The sequence below is a fragment of the Epinephelus fuscoguttatus genome, linkage group LG16 (genome assembly GCF_011397635.1).
Source record: "Epinephelus fuscoguttatus linkage group LG16, E.fuscoguttatus.final_Chr_v1".
Lineage (NCBI taxonomy): Eukaryota > Metazoa > Chordata > Actinopteri > Perciformes > Serranidae > Epinephelus > Epinephelus fuscoguttatus.
Window position 1 is genome coordinate 1,761,754 of NC_064767.1, and position 25,964 is coordinate 1,787,717.

General features: G+C 42.2%; 2 protein-coding genes across 2 annotated transcripts in view; both read left to right on the plus strand.

The window, feature by feature from the left end:
- Positions 1-15,796: 15,796 nt before the first annotated feature.
- ciao2b (cytosolic iron-sulfur assembly component 2B) lies at positions 15,797-22,112 on the plus strand. The gene is made up of 5 exons (XM_049599651.1): positions 15,797-16,040; positions 17,723-17,802; positions 18,212-18,337; positions 21,539-21,584; positions 21,683-22,112. The coding sequence occupies exons 1-5, from the start codon at positions 15,914-15,916 to the stop codon at positions 21,781-21,783; spliced, it is 480 nt and encodes a 159-aa protein (XP_049455608.1). The 5' UTR covers positions 15,797-15,913; the 3' UTR covers positions 21,784-22,112.
- A 3,525-nt stretch (positions 22,113-25,637) lies between these two features.
- The window catches only part of wipf1b (WAS/WASL interacting protein family, member 1b), a 44,165-nt gene continuing 43,838 nt past the window's right edge, over positions 25,638-25,964 (plus strand). The window contains exon 1 of the mRNA XM_049599620.1: positions 25,638-25,795. The gene's annotated coding sequence lies outside the window, so the exon portion shown is untranslated. The remainder of the gene's footprint in view (positions 25,796-25,964) is intronic.

The following is a 25,964-nucleotide window of genomic DNA, read 5'->3' on the forward strand; positions in this document are numbered from 1 at the left end:
GGGTCTGTGGGCGACCCAGAGCCATACAGATCAGTCGAACTAAAGAAACACAACCCACCTCCCATAATCATAATAATAATGTTAATATCAGAAATTAATTATCTGTAGATGAAACATATTGAAACCACAGTTATAACAATATAAGATTGTTTCCCAAACTTCATATCAATAAGCAGAAGATGCAACAATAACCTGGCTGATCGTGTCCGACTCTCCCGGCTGACCCGCTCTGGAGAGTTTCAGATGATGTCCTGGTACTGCCTGCTGCTGGCAGACAGGAGGACGCTCCCCCGACTTTATCATCTGTTATTATTAATTGTTATTTATTTATTGGGATTAGTGGTAACAGGGTAAAGGTAGGATTAGTTTTAATAACTTCCTTCCCCTTTGCTATTATTAGTATTACTTTTATTTATTTTTATTAGTGTTTCTTTCTTTTTAAATTTTCATTTTTATTTGCTTTTTTAAATTATTATTGTTGTTATTATGATTACTTTAATTTATTTTGATTATTATTTCTTTATTTTTTCTATTCATTATTTTGATTTGTTTTTAAATTATTATCATTATTTTTTAATTTATTTTATTAGTATTTTTTCTCTTTTTTATTCATGGTTATTTTTCATTTGTTTTTTAATTATGTTTTTTTTTATCATGATTTCTTTTTCCCTCACCCTGTCACCTGCCAACCTGCAGAGTGTAGACACACACGCACGCACACACACACACGTTTTTGCTGCTGCAAAGCACTGATCCTACAGGGGGCGCACACTCTATCAGCTGAGCTACAAGTCGCCCCTTCTGATTTTTCAACTGCGAGCAGCGCCAGTGTTTCCTCTGAGCAACAACCCTGTTATACTTTGTATTCAGTGCTCTCTGATGTCGCGCTGCTTTATTGTGTTTTAATTGCCTTTTTATGTTGTAATGCTGCATGTTTCTTTACGTGGTGATGTGGACATCTGAACTGAACAACAGCACACTCAAAAACCCAAATAACCCTTACTATCCATGCCACTCATTTCTCAGTAAACCTAATTTTCTTTACAATATGAGTGCGTTACAGACAGGACACGCTTTGATTTTGTGACGCAGCCTTTGTCTGAGCGACCGTCTCTCTGCTCGCCTCGTGCTAACACTCTAAATGGTCTCGTGTTCATGTCCAACATACTGCTGTTACTGCTGCTGCAGGAAATGTTAAATGCACCGACTCCTCTGTGCAGGCAGAGACCACGGGGGGGGGGGGGGTGAAACACTATTTGTGAAAGTTTTATAGGCATGGTGATCAGCGTAGGTGGAATCCCTGTTGTGTTAAATCACATCACGAGAACAGACCAGTGATTGTTATCTTAATGCTAAGAACCAATAAAACATCACGAGGGCCGCCTGCACATGCTCACACACATGCAGTACACACCATACACAACTAAAAACACACACACACACACACACACACACTCATGCAATGCAGCATAAATGTTTTATTTGGTAGGGAGGTTGTTTTCTCTCGTTGAAATCCACCTCAGCTTCTAAACAGCTAAGTGAAGTCGTGTCTCTGTGTCACGCTGCCATAATGAATTCAGCTGAACATGTCTGTGTGTTGGGCTCAGGACAAACACGCAGAGATAAAGACAGATTATCTTGAAATCCACCTATTTCCTTTGTGGCAGAGAGTTACAGAAGAAAACTGATGTTAAACTCATATTTGTCCATTAAATAAAAGGCTACAGCAGCAGCAGCAGCTGAACACAAAGACAGGGGAAACAGGGAGCCTGGCTCTGCAGGAAGGTAACTTAATCTGCCTATCATCATTTCTAAAACTCACTTATTAGCATGTTACATCTTATTTACTGAAACAGTACAAATAACAAACTGTTAAAAGGACATTTTACTGTTTGTCCAAATGTCTTGTTAAAAAAAAGACCTGGTTTGGTCTCCACAGACAACACTGTAAAATATCTCCACATCTTGTTAAAAAGACCTGGTTTTGTTGGGACAAACACAGCCAGAAAAGATCAGACATCTCGATAAGAGTACTTGGTTTTGTCACCATGAACACGACTGTACATGTCTCAACATCTCATTGAAAATACACTTTCATGTCACCACAAACACGACTGTAAATGCCCCAGTTTTGTCTCCTCATACACAGGTGAAAGTGTCCTGAATTCTCATTGAAAAATACCTATTTTGTTTCCAAAAATGTGCTTTGAGAAATCTGGATGTCTCATTAAAAATACCTGGTTTTGTTGCCAGATATTTACTTGGAAATATCGTTAGACGTTGCATTAAGAATAACCACTTTTATCCCCACAAACACGGCTGGATATATCTTGATGTGTTGTTGAAAATACACACTTTTGTGGCCCCAAACAAGACAGTAAATGCCCAATGTCTCGTTATAAATATCCAGTTTTGTTACCACAGACAAGGCTGGAAATATCCCAACATCTCGTTGAAAATACACGGTCTTGTCACCATACATACGACTGCTAATGCCTCTGTGTCTTGTTAAAAATATCTGGTTTTGTTGCCACTAACACAGCTGGATATATCCCGACATCTTGTTGAAAATACAGTTTTGTTGCCACAAACATGAATGCATATTTCCCCATGTCTTGTTAAAAATACCTGGCTTTGTTGCCAGATATTTGCTCAGAAATATCCTGACATTGCATTAAAAATAATCACTTTTATTGCCACAAACACGGCTGGATATATCCCGACGTCTAGTTGAAAATACACGGTCTTGTCACCATACATACGACTGCTAATGCCTCTGTGTCTCGTTAAAAATACCTGGTTTTGTCGCCACAAACACAAATGCAAATGCCTCTATGTGTCATTAAAAATACTTAGCTCTATTGCCAAAAGTTTGCTTGGTAATATCCAAACATCTCATTAAAAGTACCCAGTTCTGTCTCCACATACACAGATAGAAATGTCCCAAACTCTCATTGAAAAATATTTCGGTTGGAAATTTCTTGACTTCTCATTAAAAAAATTGTCACTAGACATAATCCAGGGAACATTATGTTGGCCACCACAACATAATTGAGTAAAATTCTATAAACGGATAGTTTGCACATCCACAGCAGTCTGCTTGAGACAGCCTGAACAGACTGTAGCACTGCTGTGCATGCTGTGATTTTAAGGGTGCTGAAGCCGAACCTCAGCTGTGAGGACGGTGATATAACAAGCTGTGATCAGCAGTATTGATGGAGCGGGAGGAGGGCAGAGGAGTGGTCTGAGCCATCAATAACTCAGGGATCATTTGTCACCTCAGCCGGTGTGGTTAGGGTGGAATGAAGAGATAAAAAGCCAGTCAGAAATGTGTCAACAAGCTTATCATGAGATAAAGAAGAGGCTGTGTGTCTGTGATATTTTCAAGTGGATATGAGGTCACTTTAAACTGATGAGTCATGATGAGCGAGTGAATTTACAACGTAAAGGTTTGGAGTTTACACATTTAGTGAAACAGTGTTGAGCCTGTCTTTATTTTGGTGTTTGAATCAATATGAAATCCTTCTCGCTCTGCTCCCTCACGCATCACTGTCTGCACCTTCTCCACCACAAACCTATGATCCTTTAATACTGAAGCCCTCTGTGTGTTTCTGCCTCACGCAGCAGGTACATTCATCACAGGCTGTCCTGCATTCATTTGATTGAAAGAAAGAAAAACAACCTCCACCCTCATATCGAGCTGGGCGTGTCTGTCTGGGTCCCTGTCAGCTGGGTTTAGAATCCGTCTCTGTTGTTTCTACACTTGTAGAAAATAGACTTCTGTCCTCCCCGTCAGAACAGGTCGCTCAGTCTCTGTCTTCATTTCACCTTCTCTACAAACAGCAGATGATTTCTGAGAGAAGCTTTAATCACATAAAACTCTGCACAGAGTGGCCTCAGAGTCTGACTGTGTGTTTGAACCAGGGTTCACCTGTTCAACACTGGGGGGCCATTTTGATTTATACCTTCTGTGATCCAGTGGTGGGAGGGAACTCCACCAAGGAGAATATTTTAACAACACCCTATACTACTACACATACTATACTGTGACTTGGTTAGGGATTAGTTAGGTTTACTCATGACAACATCTTCGGTTTATTTTTTGGTCATTTAGGTCTTATGGCACAGTGAACGAGAGACAAAAGGAAGAACCTCTGAAGTGGTCCTAAAGTCAGAATATCTATTCCTTGATCATTCATATTCCTTTAATCTGTGAGTGGCCAACAATCAAAAAGAATCAAAAGTGTTTTTCATTAAAAATTAATCCTAAATTGTGAATATTGTTGTGTGAAGCTACCTGTGCATGCTAACCACGCTGACCAAAGTGACCACAGTTAAATATTTTTCTTGCCTTTGTGTCGTCGGGTTGTTTTCTTACCTTGCTGGCTACAAAATAAAAGCATCTCTGAGCTTTGCTGTGTATTTGTCACCGACAGACAGCCTCCAGAGTACAGCGTGCACTCTCAGTTTAGAAGGCCAAGGAGCTCTTGTCGTGTATCTCTGCAGCCACCGTATGTACTGCAAACTCTGAAGGCTGTTTTCTCTGAATCACAGCTCAGTGAGCGTCATCAGATAATGTGACCTATTTTGTGTCATATTTGGAGTAAAAAAACATCAATAGAAAGCTGAGAATCTCCTTATTTTAACAGTGTATAAAGCTCAACTTAATTTTTTAATCAAGATATTGCTGGGGCATTTTGATTTGAATATGGGGGGTGAGTGTTCCCTCAGTAAATATTATGCTTACAGCCAAGGTGCTCACAATTCAATGTGAGTGTCTTTCACCAGCGGGCCCTGACACATGGACATCATACAGGAGACGACTGTTGCACAGTTATGGCTTTTTAAACAGATCATTTATGAGGTCTTTCTTTAAAGAGGCTTTACAGTATAAAAGCATGCCCCTGCAGAGAGACATCAAAAGTCTAGTCAAAGCAGAAGCCTCTGAGATGCACCTGCAGAAACAATAAGGAGCGTCCTCAGTGCAGTCTTCCAACAGCAGATATTTTGTGTTTTGTGAATCCCCCACACGAGCCGTGGAAACATTCAGCAGTCTGTCTGAGAGGAAACACAGGGGAACAAAGCAACCGGTGGAAAGTCAAAGTATTGATCTGTCTCTCCACTGAAACATAAAAACCGGCGCGTCCTCAGTTACTGCCAGTGTGAATTTGGGCATTAACTCAAACAGTTGTCTGTGACTGTGTGACCTCCAGAGCTTCAGCCCACACCAAACTTCAGAACTGTGATCAGACTAAGCTTCGCAGATTGTGCTGAGAATTTAATGAGCCATTTCAGATTCTGGACCTGGCCGAGCAGATCACGCAGGATGGTTAGGAAAAACAGCTTTCTGTCTCTCGTCAGATCTTTGTTCTGATGTGAAGCTCTCTGACTGCGTGTCACTTCCTGCTTGGAACATAAGAAGTGTTGTTTCAAAAAATCTTTCATCACCAAATCTACTTTATGGTTAGGAAACAAAGCTATCTTAGACTGAGATAAAGATCAAGGTTTGGGCTAAAATAAGTATCTGTGTTGCGTAACTTTATCTGTCACTATGTCACGTGCATCTACGCCCTGTGCGTCTCATACAGACTTTTAAGGCTACTTTGTGCATCAGAATCAGACACTGATGGATGGTGGAAACATTCAGTCACTGCCAGGTCAGGAAACATGTTAGCATGCTCCTTCCACCACCATCAAACCTCCAAAGGATCCGAACTCCATGTAGGCTGCCACCTCATCCTCGGGCTGCAAAGTTTCATGGCTGGAGTCCTCCACGTCGGTGACCAATGTGACCACGGGGTCAAAGGTTACACTGGTGTCACTGACTTTCAAAATAAAAGAAATTGTGGCTTGATAATAGTGATTTAGATGTCAACATAACAGCAACCACCGACTTTCACCCGGGAGGCTGGTGTTCACTCTTATATAAAGATTCACCCCCGTACAGTCGTCATGAATGTTGAAATTAGCTTTAGAGACCGAACTGTTTTTTTGGAGGGGTTTTAACCGGGCTGTAAACGCTCGCTCGTACTTCCATATTAGCTTCATTTTTCAGCCTCGGATGTTGCAGCTTTGTTTCAGTTTCACTTTTACAATAATGCTAATGCTAATTTTGACTAGTAAAACACAGGCTTAAAACCATTAAAACTAAACCTTCTAACCAAGAAAACGAACATCCGACTCCTTAGATGGTCCTTAAGTAGAACCAAATGCAGAACGAGACTTTTATAGGCAACCATAAAGTAACAATCAACTTTCATCAGCTGAACACACACTGAAATAACTACAGCTACAGGTCCTTAAACATTCATAACTTTAAACCTAAATAACATTTAAATGAGTGAGTCATATAAAAATCCAGCGCCGGAACAGTTGTCACAAATGTTGAAATTAGCCACAGAGACCAAAACTGTTTTTGTACCAGGCTGTAAACAAGTTTTTTTCTGCTGTAAAGTTGAGCATTTGAACATGGGGGTCTGTGGGGGTTGACTCGCCCTCAAGTGGCCATTAGAGGAACTGCAGGTTTTGGCTTTATTTGTCAGCCTCAGAGGCTGCTGCTCGTTGGAGACACTCGTGGAGATGCATTGTTATGGCAGCTGTGAGACAGACAGACTTTGAGGTGTCCACCTGTGACCACCCCAAGACACATGTTGATACCAGGTGTAAACAGGCTCACTGAAATGACGAGGATGTCACAGATGCATGATGAAATGACAGCCAGCAACAGTGTGGAGAATCTGAGGATAATGACTGAGCTGTGCGTGCGTGTGTGTGTGTGTGTGGATGGATAATGTTGCCGGTGCTGGAGAACAGAGATCTGTGACAGTAAACTGTTTGATGTTGCGTTCAGGGAGCTGTCATGTCGCTCAGCCCTTTATGAAGGCTCATTTCCCCTCAGTGCCGTCCAGAGGCCAGCGAATAGCCAGAGAGCTCTACAGAGAGGAAGTAGCTGGGGGCCAGAGTGTCTGTGTGACTGTCATTAAATAAAGTGAGAGTGAAGCTGTGAGGAGAGAGACACCAATCAGATGGAAGAGCTGCATTCAAGCTCCACGTGTTGGTAAGTGTCCAGCTCAGTGTCACCGTGATGGGGACAATGCTGGGTGAAGATGAGGATGCTGTAGGAGTCAGGTCAGACTGTACGAGGGTGGTGATGTCAGCAGGGTAAAGAGATTCAGATTGGCTAGGAGCTCCTGAGAGTCACATCACTGCTGAAGATGTAAGGAAGATGTGACTATATCTGAGTGTGATGTTTTTGTCTCCACACACCTGGTTGTCTTTAGGTTTCAGAGACATTCAGTGAATGCACAGACGTAATTCTGGACACTGAGCAGCTGAACTAAATGAATAAATCCTCTCAACTGAGCTGAAAGACACTTCCCCTCCAAACTGTGATTTCCTCCGCATGTAAACTAGAGTTTACTTCATCTGAACTGGAGCTGACCTCTCTCTGTGCCTCTGAATGGAAGCTGATTTTCGGAGCTGAAGTGGGTCTCATCAGCTCTCTTAACATTCAGCTCTGCCATCAGGAGAGTGAGTGATGATGATGACAACCCCGACCATTACAGGGGATGACAAGTGTCTAAATGAACAACCTGTTCACATCTCCCCTCTGATGCCACCTCTGTGTCTCTGTTACTCTGCGTGTCTCCCTGCAGACGCTGCTGCTTCTCTCCTGAAGAAGAATAATGACATTATTAATTAGCACCCGGTCAGGGAGGAAACCCCGTCCTGCTGCAGAGGACCATCGAAGCATCACGGCAGAGCTGAGCTCACATCAGTGAAAACAGTTATGTTGCTTTTTGTCTCTGAAAAATCAACCATGGATCAAATTACATCACACACTTAAAATGATGGAGATACAGCTACACATTAGGAGCAAATTTATACATTCGAAAGACTTTAAGCCAATTAATTGATGAATTTATTTCTTTTGTGAAAACACGCCTGAGGTTAGTTCAGGTGAATCCACAGGTTTAACACGTTCACACCTGCTGCAGGTACAAAAACCACTCGGTTATGGTGAGGAAAAGATTTGATTTTAGCTTAAAACCCTGCGTTTGGTGCTACAGAAGTCGTGAAAAGCAAGGAGGGGTCAGGGAAACCACCCAGGATTGGTGGCTCGCACCCTGCTGAGAAACGTCCCTGAGGGTCGGTAAAACCGCCTAGGATCAGTGGCTCAAACACCGCTTTGAAATGCTGCAAAGGGTCGGTACAACCACCCAGGATTGGTGGCTTAGATGCCGCTAAGCAATGCCACTTAACTTCAGTAATCATCCAGGATCGGTGGCTCCAATGCTGCGAGGAAATGCCAGTAAGGGTCAGTAAAACACCACTGAGAAGGGCTGGTAAAACCATTTAGGATCAGTGGCTCCAATGCAGGGCGGCACGGTGGTGTGGTGGTTAGCACTGTCGCCTCACAGCAAGAGGGTTCCCGGTTCGATCCCGGGTGTGGGAGCCCTTCTGTGCAGAGCCTGCATGTTCTCCCTGTGTCAGCGTGGGTTTCCTCCAGGTGCTCTGACATGTTCTCCCTGTGTCAGCGTGGGTTTCCTCCAGGTGCTCCAGCTTCCTCCCACAGTCCAAAGACATGCAGGTTAATTGGTGACTCTAAATTGTCCGTAGGTGTGAATGTGAGTGTGAATGGTTGTCTGTCTCTATGTGTCAGCCCTGTGATAGTCTGGTGACCTGTCCAGGGTGAACCCTGCCTCTCACCCAGTGTCAACTGGGATAGGCTCCGCCCCCCACGACCCTCAAGAGGATGAAGCAGTTAGAAGATGAATGGATTGATGGCTGCAATGCTGCTACAGTAGGAAATGTCGTGGACGGTTAAAAGAATCATCCAGGATCCCAACTATTTTCTTCTGGCAGCTGGACTGGTTTGACATGATGAAGGATCCTTTTTGAATAGTGTTAAAGTCACTCCATCATTGAGTATTTTCATTGTGCCTTCTCAGACACAACCTGACCCGACTCTGCTGTTGAACGTGCATGTTTAATTCAATGGACCACATATGATGGACGGTATCTCCACACTGGTTTATATTCAACATATTCTCAACTTCACCGTCACTGTTCAGCTGCTGCTTTGAGAGAAAATAAAAAAGTTTCTATCTGATTGAATCAGTTGAACTTTGACCTTGTGATTGTATATTTAATTCAGTAAATCATAAATGATGTAGAACGTCTCACTTTCTGAGAAAACACAGAGCTCTCTGTGGAACAGGAACGCCTCTAACTAAACATAATATGTATAATACATTCTGTGTACTTCTCCACTGGCCAACAGACAAGTGCTATAAAAGGCTGCTCTCTCTGGGGGATTAATTACACACTGGTATTTGCTCCCGTCAGTTTGAAATATCTCACTTTATTATTAATTATCAGACAGCTGTCGGCCTGCAGGCCTGTGACATAACAACAATGAAAATCAGTGAGGGTGCTCTGAAATTAAAATCAGTCCTTGCTTATCACGATCTTAGAGCTCCTGTATAAACACACGCACAAAGGTTAGTGTGGTTTTGTCTCTTCTTTACATAAAGCGCCATCAAACTCGTATCAGTGATTCAAATGTGTGCAGAAGATGGTGCAGCAGTGGTTTCCTGTTCCTCAGGACCTCGGCTCTTTCATTCTTCCAATCAAAACAGGACGTGTGTAACACCAAGGACCATGACTGTGAACACGTCACAGAGCTCTGACAGAATCAGTGTAAATGTGAGGTCACAGGACGCTGCGGGTTAGCAGTAGTTTTACAAACTGTGCGTCTGAAGATCAGCTCAGCATGAGAGCAAACCAGACGACCCCCGCGATGATCAGAGGAGAATTTGGACCAACCAGAACGGTCAGTTTGCTGATCAGAGGGGCATTTAGTCAAGTCAACATTTAAAAACAATGATTATAAAATACTAAAATATTAAAACCACTGAGAGCAGCCACAGGAACATGCTGTAGGTCTTGACTCTTGAGGGGGACCTTTCAAGTGAGTCAGAAAAGCTATTCCAAAACTTTGGAGCTTTCTCACCAAACCATCGTCTCCCTTGCCCCCTAGCCTCGATCGAGGGACAGTTAAAAAATATTCTGAGGATCTAAGAGGCCTCGAGCTTGAGTAGCTGCAGAGAAGTTCTGAAATAGGAGTGCCGGCCCATGTGTGGATTTAAAAACAAATTAAAGAACCTTGAAATTAATCCTGTATTTGAGAGGAAGGCTGTGCAGGGATCTTCCTTTTTCTGGTACCAATTAGAAGACTACCTGTGGCACTCTGCACCAGCTGCAGGTGAGACTGTCACAGTTTCATCCTCCCTGTCTCCCCTCCTATCCCTCTGCCTCAGTAATTTTCCACTCTACCTGCCAGCCACTCCCACCTAATCAGCCCAACTACCCTCACCTGCAAGCTCAGCTGCAGCTCATTTCCAATCAGCCCTGCATATAAGCCTCTCCAGCACTCTCACCTTTGCCAGATTGTTCTACTGCATCCATACGAGACTTTCCAGCACTCATTACCTGCCTGATCTCGTGTTGCTGACCTTGTCTGCCTCCCGGTGAACTTAGCTGCCTTCTGTCCTCGACCACGTGCTCTGCCTCAGTGTTTCTGGCATCTGTCGTTTCTCCTGGCTTCGACTCCTCCGCCGGGCCCCGGCTCCTCTGCTGCTCACTCCTCGTCGGCACCTCTGCATCATCGGCTGGCTCTTCCGGCTCTGGACACCTCGCCTCGGCTACCTCATCTCCAGTACGCCCCTTACCTTTACTCCTGGCTGCTAAAGAACTGAACTGTATGGGATGCCCCCCCCCCCCACCCTTGGCCTTGTGGCCGGGTTCAGCTTAATCCCCTCCTCAAGCCTGAGACCCAGAGACTGTGTGTGGGTTATTAGTCTGAAGATTGATTGAACTGAGTTTATTCATCTGCTTGAGTTCCTGTTTTGCTGCGGTAATAATAAAGGTCATTACCAACTGTTCCCGATTTTCAGTGTACTGCTTTTGGGTCCAAATTACACCCGTTCCAGAGACAAAGAACTAGCCAACACCCATGTACAGTGAGTTTTAATAGCCTTGATGAGATGAATGTAGCAGTAACATTAAGTTGGTGTAGGAATCTTCCTTGGCTGAAAATAGCAACCTTTTATGTTCATGACAGTTTGAAACTGGATGTCAGATTTTAGTACAGAGTCAGCGATGATACCAGGATTCTTGGCACTGGTATGAAGGTTCAAAGTAAATGGACCTAAGTTTTTGGGGATAAAAGAGTTCCTTCTGTCTTGTTATCGTTCAACTGAGTGCAGTGGGGGAAAATGATCTGCCAGTGGGTTCCTTAAAACCTTTCTACAGACTGAGATTTGATCAATCTTACGAGTTCAGTGCAGCTACACTGCAACGTGAATCTAAACACGGGTACGACATCAACTTTGATGTTTGCAGACGCTGCGATGACAACGCCGACTGAATCGCAGGCTACGATGTAGGCAGGCTGATCTGACCTGGCCTCCAAATTACCCTGATCCAATTCTGATCGAGTATCGGTGTGACATGCTGATACCCCACCTAACAACCTACAGGACTCAAAGGAACTGCCACCAATGCCCTGGTGCCAGACGCCACAGGACACCTCCAGAGGTCCTGTGTCCATGCCTTGACAGGTCAGAGCCAAGTGTGATACAAGCAGGGCCCTCTGTGGATTGGGTGTACATCTTGGGTACCAGCCCGCTCCACAAATGCTCAGTCAGATTTGGATCTGGGGAATGTGGAGACCAGGTCGATGCCTTGAGCTCTGTCATATTTCTTGGGCCATTCAGGTGTACTGCTTTAGATCCACAGCAGCAGAACTAAATGACGATTAAGATTTGGTTCTGAATGAAGAGAACCAAAATTCCTGAACTCTTTAGGATGAATCATCTGAAACGCTCAGTACAGGACGGTTTCCTCACATGTTGTCAGCCCCACTGAAGAACTGTGAACAGACTGGTTTAAATGCAGACCTGCTGAAGTCAAACCCCTCTCACTGTTAACTGGACATTAACATTGTTCATCTTCCACAAATGCTTTGACTTCAGACATTGTGTCTTTTTTTCCACAGGATGCGATGTCAGCCTATGAAAAGCTCCCGGGGACAATCGACAGCCTGCAGCAGTAAACTCTCATTTGCTATTCTGGTTGTGCCCAGAATTAATCTGAGCTCTTTAACTCTGCTGTTTGTGTCTCATTTCAAAGGTATGTGTGATGTGGTGTTTTTTTTTTTATTGATCAGCCGTCTGGTTTTACACTTTAGCAGCTTATTAAGATTCTGTCTTTGTCAGATAACTGTCTGATGTGGTCATGTGTGCTGCTGGTGAAAATGTGATGCTGAGACTTGATTAATGATAACTGTAATCCTTCAAGCAACCAAGAGAAAGGAGAACTATGCAACCTTTTTCCGTAAACATGTTTGGCATTTGCAAAATCCAACCTGTTCTCATGCCGAAGTCATCGAAAATCCGCGCTTGGTCAGTGACTTCTGGCGTCAGACACCAACGAAGAAAGACATCCTTTCATGTCAGCATGTACGCGGCCAGTTGCAGGCTAAGCGGCGTCAGTCGGACAACAACGAAAGTTAAGGCAGTGGGCGTCCTACAAGGGCAGGTGGGAGGGTCCAACAACCACTGACTTTCACTCATGGGTCAGTAAGACTGTAAACCCAGCCATGTGCTTTTGTTGTTGAAGGAAAGAAATGTCAATCCACGGTGTTGTATCGACGTAGTGCTTTTATTTTGAAAGAGACTGTATCAAACTGTACATTTCCTGTGAAAACAGAAGTGTATTTTGAAAACAGACAATGCATGTAACAGGCTGAAGTTGACACGGCGTCCCAGAACGTCAACAACCAACAAAAGTGTTGCATTTATATTATTGTTCAGTGTATTTCATCGACGCCATCTTTCCTGAAACAGTTCACCATCTAAGATTTGGAGGTGTTTAGTCCCAGTTGTAACAATTAGGAAAACATTTTGGCCTTTTCCTCTGCAGCTGCCCTTCTGCATGACATTTATATCACAGAGCGTCATGTAGGTGTCAGCAGCCATATGCAGCCTCATTATACTGCATGCACATTTTTTCAAAAGGTGAACATGTTGAGATGGAGTTTTTTATATCGACCTGTCGGCGGCATTTAGGCCGACCTCAGCGGCTCATTAAGATTCTGTCCTGATGAAATCAGCATGGTGATGATCTTGTCACTGTAGCAGCCCACACACATGAAGGATACTGTATATAACAATGTCATCTCTTCTAGTTTCCTTTGATCGATGTCTGTGAAAAGGCTGAAGCACGACACCTGCACTTTCTGTCTGCATTCTGATCTTAATGGATACATATTACTGTACGTGACGACCCTCTCTGCCCTGCCTGCCTTGTTGTGTTCTCCTTTGCAGGTAGCAGCGGGCGTGGCTGTGGGTAATCAGGGAAGTGGCAGCACCTGAGCTCAGTGAGCTTTTAAAAGCTCTGGCTGCTCACTGCTCTTTCTCTTCTCCTTCCTGAGGCAGCATTTGGTTTTGGGTTTGGTTTTATCTTAGTTTCTACACCCTACAACATCATACGCATACATTGTTTCACTCATGCCCTCACCTACACCACTGACTTCACTGATTGCAAACGCCATGTTTACTTAGGTTCTTTTTTCTTATGTTTATTCTTTAGTAAATAAAATCCTTTAATTGGCTTTCCTTCTGTATGTGTCTCCCTCTTTGTCATGGCCGTGCGGCCCGGTTCGTGACCGTATTAGAGAATTTGAGCATGTTATCATTTTAACCATGATAGGGTGACAATTTGTGGAACACCTGAACATAAAGCTGCTGAAATTATTGTCCAGTACAGCTGTGGACATCACTTCAGCTTTGCACATTGAGTATCATGTTGAAGCTTCCCCAAGAGACTGATTCATTGATTTTCTATCAGGAAACACACTGAGAGCTGAAAGTTGAAGTGAGGTACTGCATTTCATCTACCCAGCTGCATTTGGTTTTGGGAAAATGGTCCCTGTCCCCTGATGGTAGAGGTGGGCTGTGTTGAAAAGAATGAGGTGTGTGTTAGATCTGATTGTGGCTGGTGTGCAAAACACTGAACAAAATATTGAATGAACAAATGGCACGCACAGTAAATCATTATTTACTGCTCGCAGGCTTTAAACACTCCTTTTTTTTTTTTTTACATAACACTGAATATTTTCATCACAAAGTGTCGTGACATCGATGCAGCTGAATTAATCCCAGAACTGTTAACAGACAGATGATGCTGAACCAGAACTTGGATATTGTCAGCATGTTGCTGAGGCCTAAAATGAGCAGCTTCTGCCATCTGGTGGAGAAACAGGAAGTCACAACCCAAACCCTCAGGACTTCTTTTCAAAGACAGTTGAAACAAAAGAAACACACGTGCATGAGCGCAGGTTTTGTTTCAACATCAGAGGGGACACGTTTTCTGTCAGAGCCACAAATTATTGGAACTCAGAACCAAGTGAGATCAGAAAGAGTCGCACCTTTACTGGCTTTAAAATCCAAGATAAAATCATGGCTAAAATCAACCCCATCATGCACCCATCAATCATAAACTCAAACACCGGCTCATAATTCACTGGTTTGTAATCTTGTTGTTATTGTCGTGTCTTAACATTGTGATTTTATTGTTGCCATTGTGTCTTAACAGTGTGAAACTTTGTTATTGTTGTTGTTGAAGATGCTATTTTGTGATTATGATCTGTTTTATATTTGTTTGTATTTGTGTGCGCTTGTTTGTTTTATACTATTCCTGTCTCTTTTCTGTTCCTGCTCAGGGACTACAGATGTAAATTAGCTAGTAGTTAACTCTGGTACAGCTGAGAGCTGTGCACTGTCCCTGTTAAATAAACAAATAAATAAATAAATAGTTTAGTTACTCATAGTTAGTCACTTCTCGCCAACACTCAGAGATGGGCAAAAATACATCAAAATGTATTTTGATATAAAATACCCCTCAAATAAATGTATCAAAATAAAATACATGTAATTTGTATTTTCAAATACAGAAAATACTTTTTTTCTTTTTCTTTTTAGCAGTGACCCACAGCTCTATAGGTCTCTCTGTCGGTGGGTCCACAAAGCTTTTTGTGAATAACTCAAAAAGTCCTTGACCAAAAACGCTCAAAATTTACACGCTGCAACTAGAGACCATGAGTAACTATACCAGAAAGAAAAGAACTGCCATGATTCATCCATTAATGGTGTGATAGTAGCAAATTTGGTCGCAGCTATTGCAGATTTGCACTTGTTAACGACACATGAGTGGCCTATACATGTCTCTCTTTCGTTGGCCAGTGGGATGGTAGTAGGGTTAGGCTATTTTGGTTCTTGAGACCCAACCACTGACAACAACAGACAACTTTATTGATCCCACATGAGGGAAGTCATTTGTAGCATACTCATCCCAAGCATCAACCACAACAACATTGGAAATTCCCATGTTATGCACAGTCCAGTAAAACAGACCACTAGGTCAGTGAAGGGCACATTTTTTTGCTTAAAAAAACATAGGTGAAAAAAATGTGCCCTTCACTGACCTAGTGGTCTGTTTTACTGGACTGTGCATAACATGGGAATTTCCAATGTTGTTGTGGTTGATGCTTGGGATGAGTATGCTACAAATGACTTCGCTCATGTGGGATCAATAAAGTTGTCTGTTGTTGTCAGTGGTTGGGGTAACAATACTCAGTGTTGGCATTGTTACTCCTGTCACTACTGCGCATGTGCAGAGGGACCTGTTGGGTGTACTGTCCCTTTAAGACTTTCTCTTGAGCGCTTTTGGACTCTGCGGGTTTCCGTTGTTTCAGGAAGTGCTGGTGTTTGATGGTGCAGTGTGTTTCTGCTCCACCGTCACATCAGGAGAGTCTAGTGTTTCCCGTGGACTGTTACAGGTGCTAAAGATGTCCGGAGGAACCCGTCTGGAGAACGCGAACCCGGTGATCTTCCAGCGGTCCGGTGAGAGGCTGCTGACGGCCACAGAGGAGGATGAAGACGTTCATGACCCGATCGATGACCGAGAAATATTCGATATCCTGTTTCTGTATTCAGATAGTTGAGCTTCTCTGCTTTCTAACAGCTGACTGACAACATCTGTGTGCGTGTATTTAAATGATAATAATGTTATGATACATGTTTCTGTTGTGTTATAACATGACGAGCTGTTGCGTCATTCCTCAGATGACGTTATCTGTTGCGTACTGATAACGGTGTTTTGTTTAAGTTACCTTTCAGAGTAGTGTAACGTTGCACCTGGCAGACAGTACTAACAGCACCCTGCATTCAAACTGACTGAAGTAAAAGTATCCAAGTATTATCAGAGACAAAGTAGTTACAGTTACAGTCAGGATGTCGCAGTAACGTGTGTTAGTCCTGTTTATCTGCTGTTTGTAGATGAATGTTCCTGCTGCATTAATGAGTCATGTTCCTGATGCAGATGTTGAACTTGTGTTGGACAGTTTACTCTACAGCAGTGCATCATGTTTTATACAGTAATGTGAGGAAGAACTGAAGCTGCCAGACAAATGTGGTGCAGTAAAAGTACAGTAGTTCTCTCTGAGGTGGAGCAGAAGATGGAAATACTCTTAGTAGGATGGAAATAGAAAGTCTTTATTATCATAGTACGGAGAATATGCAGCGAGATGAGGAGAGCTGCATCTGACCAGGTAAATTAAAACCAGACAACATAATCACGCATGAGATCGGAAATAAATGGTGTAAAGAAAAGAAGTACGTTCTTGAGTAAATGTACTTAGTTACACTCCAGCCCTGCAGGTCGACACACTGAGATGAACTCAAACCTGTGGTTAAACACAGCAGGCAGGATGTCAGATTATGATCTGCCATATTTTCCAGCATATTTGATGAAATCTGGAGCGTCATGTTTATGAAGGTGGTGAATCATTAATCAGGTTATTGAAGTAAAAATCCTGAGCTGACAGTCACTGCTGTCAGCTTCTGATATATCACGACCTTCTGTTTGTTTTAATTTCAACATCTTTGCGGTTTGAGACAGTTTGACGACTTCTTTGTGACGTCCTGAGTGAAAGGCCTGATCATAGTGGGCACCCTGCACGCTACGAGACAACAGAATATGTTTTTCTGTGTCTTATCTTTGTCTCATGATGTTGCCTGATGGATGTTTGATTATTAAAGACAGAGTGTGTCACTAGAGTCAGCTGTAAAACAAATGAAGCAACATTTGAAATCGTGACAGTGACAGACTTTTCTTAATTCACCTGTGCCCTGTGTTACAGTTAGGGTTGGGTACCATTCATAATTGAACCGATACGGTAACAGTACCGGTACCAAACGGTACCTTATTTCGGTACTTTTTAAAGTCTAAACTTCTCAGTTTCAACATTTTACTGAGAGCATTTAGGAACAGTGCTGCACGTTAACTTTTGTCTGCACATTTTTGGTGAGGTGCCATGGAGTCATGCGCTCTTGCTCCGCCTTCACCTCAGGTACCGAAATTTGGCACCGATTCATTTTAAGTGAATCGGTACTCGGTAGTACCGACGTGAATTGGTACCAAGTACAAAAAGTACTGAGTTTCGGTACTCAACCCTAGTTACAGTGTGCTCTGAGAGTATTCACACTAAACAACAAGAGAAGCACTGTGATGTCATCGATGTCGCCTGTGATAATTATTATTATATTAATAACTGTTCTGTTAATGATGTTGTCTTAAAGTCTTTAACTAAAGTTACATCTGATCAGATCCATCAACGACCCGGAGCATCCTCTGTCTCTGGAGGAACTCAACGTGGTGGAGCAAGTCCGAGTGAAGGTACGCACCTCTCAGTCTGTGTTTGTTTTTTTATCGTCGTCCACCCGGCCTTATGAACACGGTATCTCAAGAACATCTTGAGGGAATTTCTTAAAATTTGGCACAAACGTTCATTTGGACGCAACAATGAACTGATTGGATTTCAGTGGTCAAAGGTCAAGGTCAGTGTGGCCTCGCATCTGCCTCATTTTCATGAACACAGTTTGTCTGCACTTACAAAAGATGTTGTTTTTCTTATTCTTTAAAATAAAGTTCATGTGCAGAAGTTAACTGCGCTCAGTAAACTAGCTTTCACACTCTGGCCTTCCTCTCTGCAGAAACATCCTTATCAACTGAAAAGTTTAGCTGTGCTCAGTGTGTCGTTTCTGAAATCTTTGTCATTGTGTGTGTGTGTGTGTGTTTCTGTCAGGTGAATGATGCAGAGAGCACCGTGAGTATCGAGTTCACACCCACCATCCCCCACTGCAGCATGGCTACACTCATTGGTCTGTCAATCAAAGTCAAGCTGCTGCGCTCCCTGCCGGACAGGTTCAAGGTATGTGTGTGTGTGTGTGTGTGTGTGTGTGTGTGTGTGTGTTCATACATTGAGTATTATTAATTAAAAAACCCCAGACAAATCTGTATTTTTATTCAGAGTAGTGCTGCGTTTCATTTGGTCACCATATGAATGGCGTCATGTCACCCTCTCCCCTCCAGTTGCTCTGACCTCTGAGGAAACACCAGGAGAACTATAAACAGCTTTTATAGCTTCCTTGGGAAATACCACATGATGTGTCAGAGGGCGAGGAAGGAATCAGGCAGAATTTACCACAGTCACAGTGATGCAGCATTTTTTCTTCCACACAGCATCATTTTTTTCATTCATTGCCATTTTGCAACACAGTGATGAAGGACAGACGTGTGACCATGTTCACAAGAGAGAGCTCCTAACTTTGTCTAGTTGAAGACTTAGCTTGGTTTTAATGCAGGAAAATTCTCAGAGCAACTCTGATGAAGAGACAGAAACTGTGACCTCAGTGAGGAGGTGTGGTCGACTCTGTTGCCGAGTATGACACTTTATTTTTATCAATGTGAGACAGTGAAAGTGTTGTCATTGTTAGTGTGATCACTGCTGATCGTAGTGTTACTGCATCAGGTGGGAAGTGTGAGCGCATCTCAAATGAGATCGACCACAAACATCTCCACACCATCAAAATCTGCAGCATTTCATTAACTCACTGTCATCCAGCGTTTGGCGAAGTTTTCTCCTTCCTCTTTGTGTTTCCACCATTTTCTCCTCTGATTAAGAAACTGTAACAGTCCTCCTCCCTGCTCCAAACTTTCTTAAAGGGCTTTCAACTTTGCCAGGATCTAGTCTTAACCTTAAGGAAAAGTTCAACTCTCGGTAGTGGCTCATGCCAGCCACCAAGATAATGTCAGCAGTAACGTTATGAACACTCATGAGGTTACACAGGAAGGTGATCCAGGCACTCCAAGATCTGCAGGTCTGCGTCAGGGCTTTAGAAACATGCAACACAGGTACGGCTTCACCTGCAGAGTAGCAGGAGCCAATAGGAGGCCATCACATGGCCCAGATAATGACATGACAGGTGACACAAATAGAAAATAATGACAAAATAACAAGTGAACTAGTCCATATCCATTGGTAGCTTTGTCACCTTCTACCTATGCCAGTCCTCAATGCCTATGTGCAGTTTCACATAGATTGACCACGTCAGTGAGTAGAAAAACGTGGGACAGACAGAATGACTGACTGACAGAATGACACACTGACAGTTTCCGTGATTATGTACAGCATACCATACCATGACTTAGTCATACCAAACATTAGAAACAACACCAACATTGGTCCACAGGGGGAGCCACAGCGATCGGTCGCATTTTAGCCATTTTGAAGCATTTTTCTGTTGTTATAGCGCCACCCAGTTGCCAATTAGAGTTAAATTTCTCCAGTCACCTTGAGGCGTCCTGTTCTACATATCTACCAAGTTTAGTAAAAATCCATATGGCGGTTAGGCCTAGATAAGAAATGAGCTCTCTAGCGCCCCCATTTTGTTTGATGGGGTCAATAATGGAGGGGTCCCCTCAGATTATGTGTGGTCATATGCCTACAAAGTTGCGTGGTGATGGGTGAAACCCTTGAGATGTTCTACACCTTTATGTGATGAGCCACGCCCTCCGCAATATTCATTGCCTTATAGAAGCTCAGTTTTAGGAAGTTTTCCAACTTTTGCCAGAGAGGAACTTTAGATATTGCTCCTAGATTATGTTCACCCAGTTTCATGCAGATCGCTCAAACTTCCTAGGAAGAGATCCATTTGAAGTGTTTTTCAAAAAATTCAAAATGGTGGAAAATCTATATAAGCGGAAGTTATGGGTTCTTGAGGCAAATGTGTTCCTCATGAGGAGAGGCATCTCTGTGCAAAGTTTCATGTCTCTACCACATATGGGGCATGAGATATGCCCATTCAAAGTTTGACATTTCAATGGGTTGCTATAGCGCCCCCCTTTGGCCAATTGATGTAATATTGCTTCATTGGCATCCTCCCATGACCCTCTACCACTGTGCCAAATTTCACATGGATTGACCAAGTCAGTGAGGAGAAAAACATGGAACACACACACACACACACACACACACACACACACACACACACACACACACACACACACACACACACAGGGTTTTCATCATTATATAGTGAGATATAAAACACAGTGACATGAGATACCCAGAAAAATAAATATTAATATACACACACCTTTACACACAGGCTGTGAGAGAAGTAATGAAGTCTATAGAGATCTAAGTAGGGCTGCAACAATTTGTTGACTAATTGATGACTAATCAACTATTAAAATAATCGTTGACTATTTTAGTCACCGACTAATCAGTTTGAGTCATTTTTCATATGAAAGTACCCAAATACTCTTGTTGCAGCTTCTTCCGTTCAGATATTGGCAGCTTTACACACTCTCCCATGACGGTGAACTCAAACCCTTTGGCGTGAGTACGAAACAAGACATTAGATGACATCATTTTGGGGTTTGGGAGAGACAGACCGACATTTTTCAACATTTTAACACATTTTTCTGTAAAATGATTAGTCGACTAATCAAAGGAATAATTGACAGATTAGTCGACAGTGAAAATAACCGTTAGTTGCAGCCCTACGAGAGACACATCACAAAAAACATGTGACGTCTGTATCATCATTAAGACACTTTAAAGCAGTTAATGGATCCAAAAAGCTTCTGTTTGACTGAGTCCCGACCGAAGGGTTAATGTGTTACTGCTCATTAACTTATTTTAAGTATGATAGTTTGACCACTGATAAATTGATAAGAGTGCTGAGACACACAACATCAGCTACAGTATCTGCGTTGGTAATCGACTCATCTGATGCTAATGGTAAGTTAGCAACTTAGCGTTCCGTTAGCTGACGTTACTTGAGGCTGTTGGATTAGAGTGAAAAAACGTAATGTAACTGAATGAAACATTTCCTCATCAGTGAACGTGATTTCTGTCAGACTGACTTTAAGCAGTGACGACTACAATTCCCAGGGTTCAACATTAAGTCATGATGTCATCAAAGTCCATCTTCTGTCATTGTTCTGACTGAGAGACTCTGTGTGTGTCAGTCTGACCATCATGTCGTACACTGTGGACTTCCTGTGTGTTGTGTTCTTCTTCTTCTTCAGTCTGAGCGTTGTGTGTGTTTCTGTGTCCTCTCAGATCGATGTCCACATCACACCTGGCTCTCACGCCTCAGAGGACGCAGGTAAAACTCACGCGGAGACAGCAGGCATGATGGGATATGACCCTGCTCTGAGGGTTTGACTGTGATGTGTTAACACGTCTCTTCTTATTGTTGTGCAGTGAACAAACAGCTGGCGGACAAAGAGCGAGTCGCGGCGGCTCTGGAGAACTCGTCACTGCTGGAGGTGGTCAACCAGTGTCTGTCCACCAGGAACAACTGAGCAGCCAATCAGCGTTGGTTTTTTCTTTCATGCCTGAGGTGTGTCCGTCTGCTGAGCTCCCTCCATCACCGCTCCAGGAGTGAATACCTGCAGCAGGTGTTCTCCTGGAGAACAAGCAGAGGGAAGCTAAACGCTTCAAAGTTTCCACACAGAGAAAAGATATCTGAGCTCATCAGTGTTTTAAATGATTCAATCTGTATTGTAAGATATTCATGAGTCATGACTCAGCACATGCTCAGAGTCAGCCATGATCCCTCCTGTAGAGAAAATGAAGGCTTTTGATGTTTTATTAAAAATGTACAGATCATTAATAAAAACAAATAAAGACATTTGTGTTTGTGTTTTTTATCAATATTTATTTCATCAGACGCTGACTGAGTGGTGTTGGATGAACATTATTAAAACAATTAATCAATGCTTAACTTGACATTGAAGCTTAATGTATCCATATTAAACGCATGATAATATCTTATGGACAGACACTTTCACATCTTATCTGTACAAAACGACATAAAAAGTTGTTTGGAAAAACCTCATTTGAACTCTGTTTTTAGCCTCACTGTAGCCTGTAGCTCTGACTGCCTCTCTGGGCACTGTACAACAACAACAACTTTTTATGTCGGGGCTTCAGGACACTTGGATCACTACGGATGAGCAGTATGGAGATATTTTGTGGTTTCAATGATGTGTTTTTGGACGTTTGAATCTGGGGCGCCGTCAGCCTCCATTAGGTGGAGTTGTGTTGCTACCTCCTCTCCCCTTGGATCTCTGCAAGTGATGTGAGGACTCTAAAACTTCACCTGAGCCTCCCTCGCCATATGGGTGAGTAGATTTCATGGAGTCGTTTTATTTTGTAGGTGGAAATGCACCTTTAATGGATTCCTGTGTTGCTGTCCATGAACACCAAGATACTTAGAAATTCTCGGGGCTCAGCTGTTCAAAACAAAGCAACATTTGACTGAATCAAACTGATCCAGATAGAAACGTTACAGATGAGCACATCCAGATATCCAGTGCTGTAAACGGGATTCATGTTTGATTTTGACAGATATTTGGAGGATTGCTTTGCTGGGACAACATCCTTTTTTAACTTGAGTGTACTGAGAGGCTTAATATGGAATATATCTAATATCTTGTTAATCACAGTAACTGTCAAACAAATCAAGTCAAAATATAAATAACTGTATAAATATTTGACCAGTTTAAAGTTTGATCACATTTTGCTCCTGAACCCTGCCTTCAAGAACCAGGATGAGATGAGTTTTGAGCAGACACACTGCAGGTTTAGTGGGGATCAAACCTCAGACTGGATCATGTGATCTGCTCTGACTTCAGAATACTTTATCTACTTTTTTTCTTTTTCAGTTTTCAAGATTTGATTGAATCTGATCAGCCGAGTCCTGCTGTCAAAAACTCTAGAGCTAGAACCTGTTGCTCACACTGTAAATATGTGAATCTGGCAGTTATTTCTGTTTCTCTCCTTTTTTAATTCAACACTTACGTGAAATTTAAATGCTAATATTCAAAATGTAGCGATGATTCTGCATGTTTATTTTTTTTAAACCATTATATAGGTATATAGGTAATGTTTGCTATGACTAAGTCATGGTATGGTATGCTGTACTCAGTGGGTATGGACTAGTTTCATTTATTGGTCAGAAATGTCTCTTATGGCAGTACAGGGTGCTGCTGACCCCTGGTGTCGCAGGCTATTGTAATGTGTGTGTTCGTCCAGCAGGAGGCGCCCTCGTCCTGTCCCTGCAAACTGAGCGGAGGAAGCTGATAATGAGAAGTCTCAGATCACAACAAACCACAGAGTCATCCACCCACTCCCACTCCCACCTCACTGAGCTCACTGCACAGCTGGAGTTCCTTTAGTCAGACACACACACACACACACAAAGTCATGTCTCTGAAGGTGATGCAGGTATAAGAAGAGAGAAAAGATGATCTGTGACGTCACAGTTACTCAGACACGTGGTTGATTTAACTATCCTGATAAACACTTTAATATTTCGTGCTAAAGTCACTTGGGATCAAAGTGTGTGAGTGAAATGTGTTAACGTTCATAAAGTGTGATGGCGTCATAATAAACAAATATTTTCCTCATTTCAGGAGAAAATGACACAAAGAGTGTGTTATGTAATAACTGTGTTGACCGTCTGTATTTGTGGGAGAATGATTGTTGCTCCTCAGCTCAGATTAATAAGGATATTTTTTTCTCTTGTTCCACATCTGGAAACATTGCATCACTGCTAAAACCCCGGATAAGAGACCCAGCCGGCACAGCTGCAGAGGCCCCATCCAGAGCCGTGTGTGCGCAGGGTTGAGTCAATGTGAGCAGCCCAGCAGAGGGCGGAGAGCAAGAGGAGCCAGCTGAGGACAGAGGGGCTCCTCTCCAGACGTGGACAGTAACATGCAGGTGTGTCATGGCGGGGGTGCATCTATGTGCCTGGTGGTCATCACTCAGGGCTGCACAGGGACCAGCTGCAGATCATCGTCAGCTCAGTGCCTCGGCTGAGTTTCTTCAGTGATATCAGTGATATCATTTATTGGCACATGAAAAAAGTCATCTGACTTGTAAAAACGAAGACATAATATTATCTGAGGTAAAAATAATCCCAAATGTATGGAAGCCCATTTCTGCCACTGTGAAACAATTAAAGATTCTATAAGACATTATGATGAGAAACTGAAATGACAAATTATCACAAAATAATAAGAAAGTTTTTCAAAATATTGACTTAGTATCTCAAAAGAAATCATTTTTTAATATGAGATAGAAATTAAAAAAAGAAGAAAATCTCTCTAAAAAATTACCCAGTTTTTAAAAAATATTTATATTTCACACAGTAATAACTCATTAATCTCAAAATAATTAGGTAGTGTTCGATTTCTCAAAATATTAAAAAAAAAAGACATTTTTCAAAATAATTACCCAGTTTTCTTTTTTAAATGAGAGACATTAACTTATAAACTGACAAGAAACCTTCTTACAGTAATGACTAGTATCATAAAAATAATGACAAATATTCTCAAAATAATAAGAAAATTTTTCAAAATGTCCAGCTAATAAGTCCAAGTAATAATTTTTTTTAATATGAGTTAGAAAAAAGAGAAAAACTCTCTAAAAAAAATTACAGAGTTTTCAAAAAAAAATTAGATTTCACAGAGTAATGACTTATTAATCTCAGAATAATTAGGTAGTATTTAAAAAAAAATAAAAAAGACTTTTCAAAAATAATTACCTCGTATTTTCTTTTAAATGAGAGACATTAACTTATAAACTGATAAGAAACCTTCTTACAGTAATGACTAGTATCATAAAAATAATGACAAATATTCTCAAAATATTGACTCAGTGTTTTGAAATAATAAACTTTTCCAAAATAATGTCTTTGTAATAAAAAAAAACGTACTTAGTGTTTCAAAAACAATGAGATTCCTTTAAAATAATAATGTAATAAATAATAATAATGACAATTTCTCAGAATCATGACAGATGACAGTCTTTAGTCTTTATATTATAGTTATTATGTTGAGAAATGTCTTTAATTTCTTCAATACTGAAAAAGTTTCTCATTATAATGAATTGAAAAATATTTGTTGTTCATCACACCTGCAGAAGTGGGAAGCTGAGATTTATTTTATTTTCTAACTTGCTAAGTGTCACTGATGAGTCCTGGTGCATCTCCTCCTCCTGCTGTAGGTCAGACTCCTCTTCATTAAGGCTCCTTTTACACAAACAGTTTGTCACACAGCATTAACAACAGCAAAGCAGCATCACTTCCTCCCTCAGAGCTCCTCAGCAGAGCCTTGACTCAACCCTGTGTACATAAGGCTCTGGGTGGGGCCAGTTGAGCTGGCCTGTCTGCCTGATCTGTGTCTGAGTCCTGATCCTGATCCGTCTCTGAGTCCTCTGCGCGCTCCAGGACTCTGTGCACACCAGCCTGCCCTCACTGACGGTCCATGGGAGACCCTTAACCGTGCACAGCGTCTCAGACCTGCTCAGGTAGGTTCAGGACACGCTGTGTGAAGTTTGCTCTGAGTTTGGTGTGTGTGTGCGTGTGTGTGGAAAATAACTCAGTGAAGCGGAAACCGTGAGAGCCGAGCTCGCGCCACAGGCTCAGAGAAGTTGTCATCTTCACGAGAGCAGCTGCAGCTGATTCCAGCTCTGCTGA

Coding starts and splice junctions, on each gene's coding strand:
- ciao2b (XM_049599651.1), top strand. CDS start 15,914: ATGTCCGGAGGAACCCGTCTGGAGAACGCGAACCCGGTGATCTTCCAG. Junction 16,041..17,722: donor CGATGACCGAGAAATATTCG/ATATCCTGTTTC, acceptor AACTAAAGTTAC/ATCTGATCAGATCCATCAAC. Junction 17,803..18,211: donor TGGAGCAAGTCCGAGTGAAG/GTACGCACCTCT, acceptor TGTTTCTGTCAG/GTGAATGATGCAGAGAGCAC.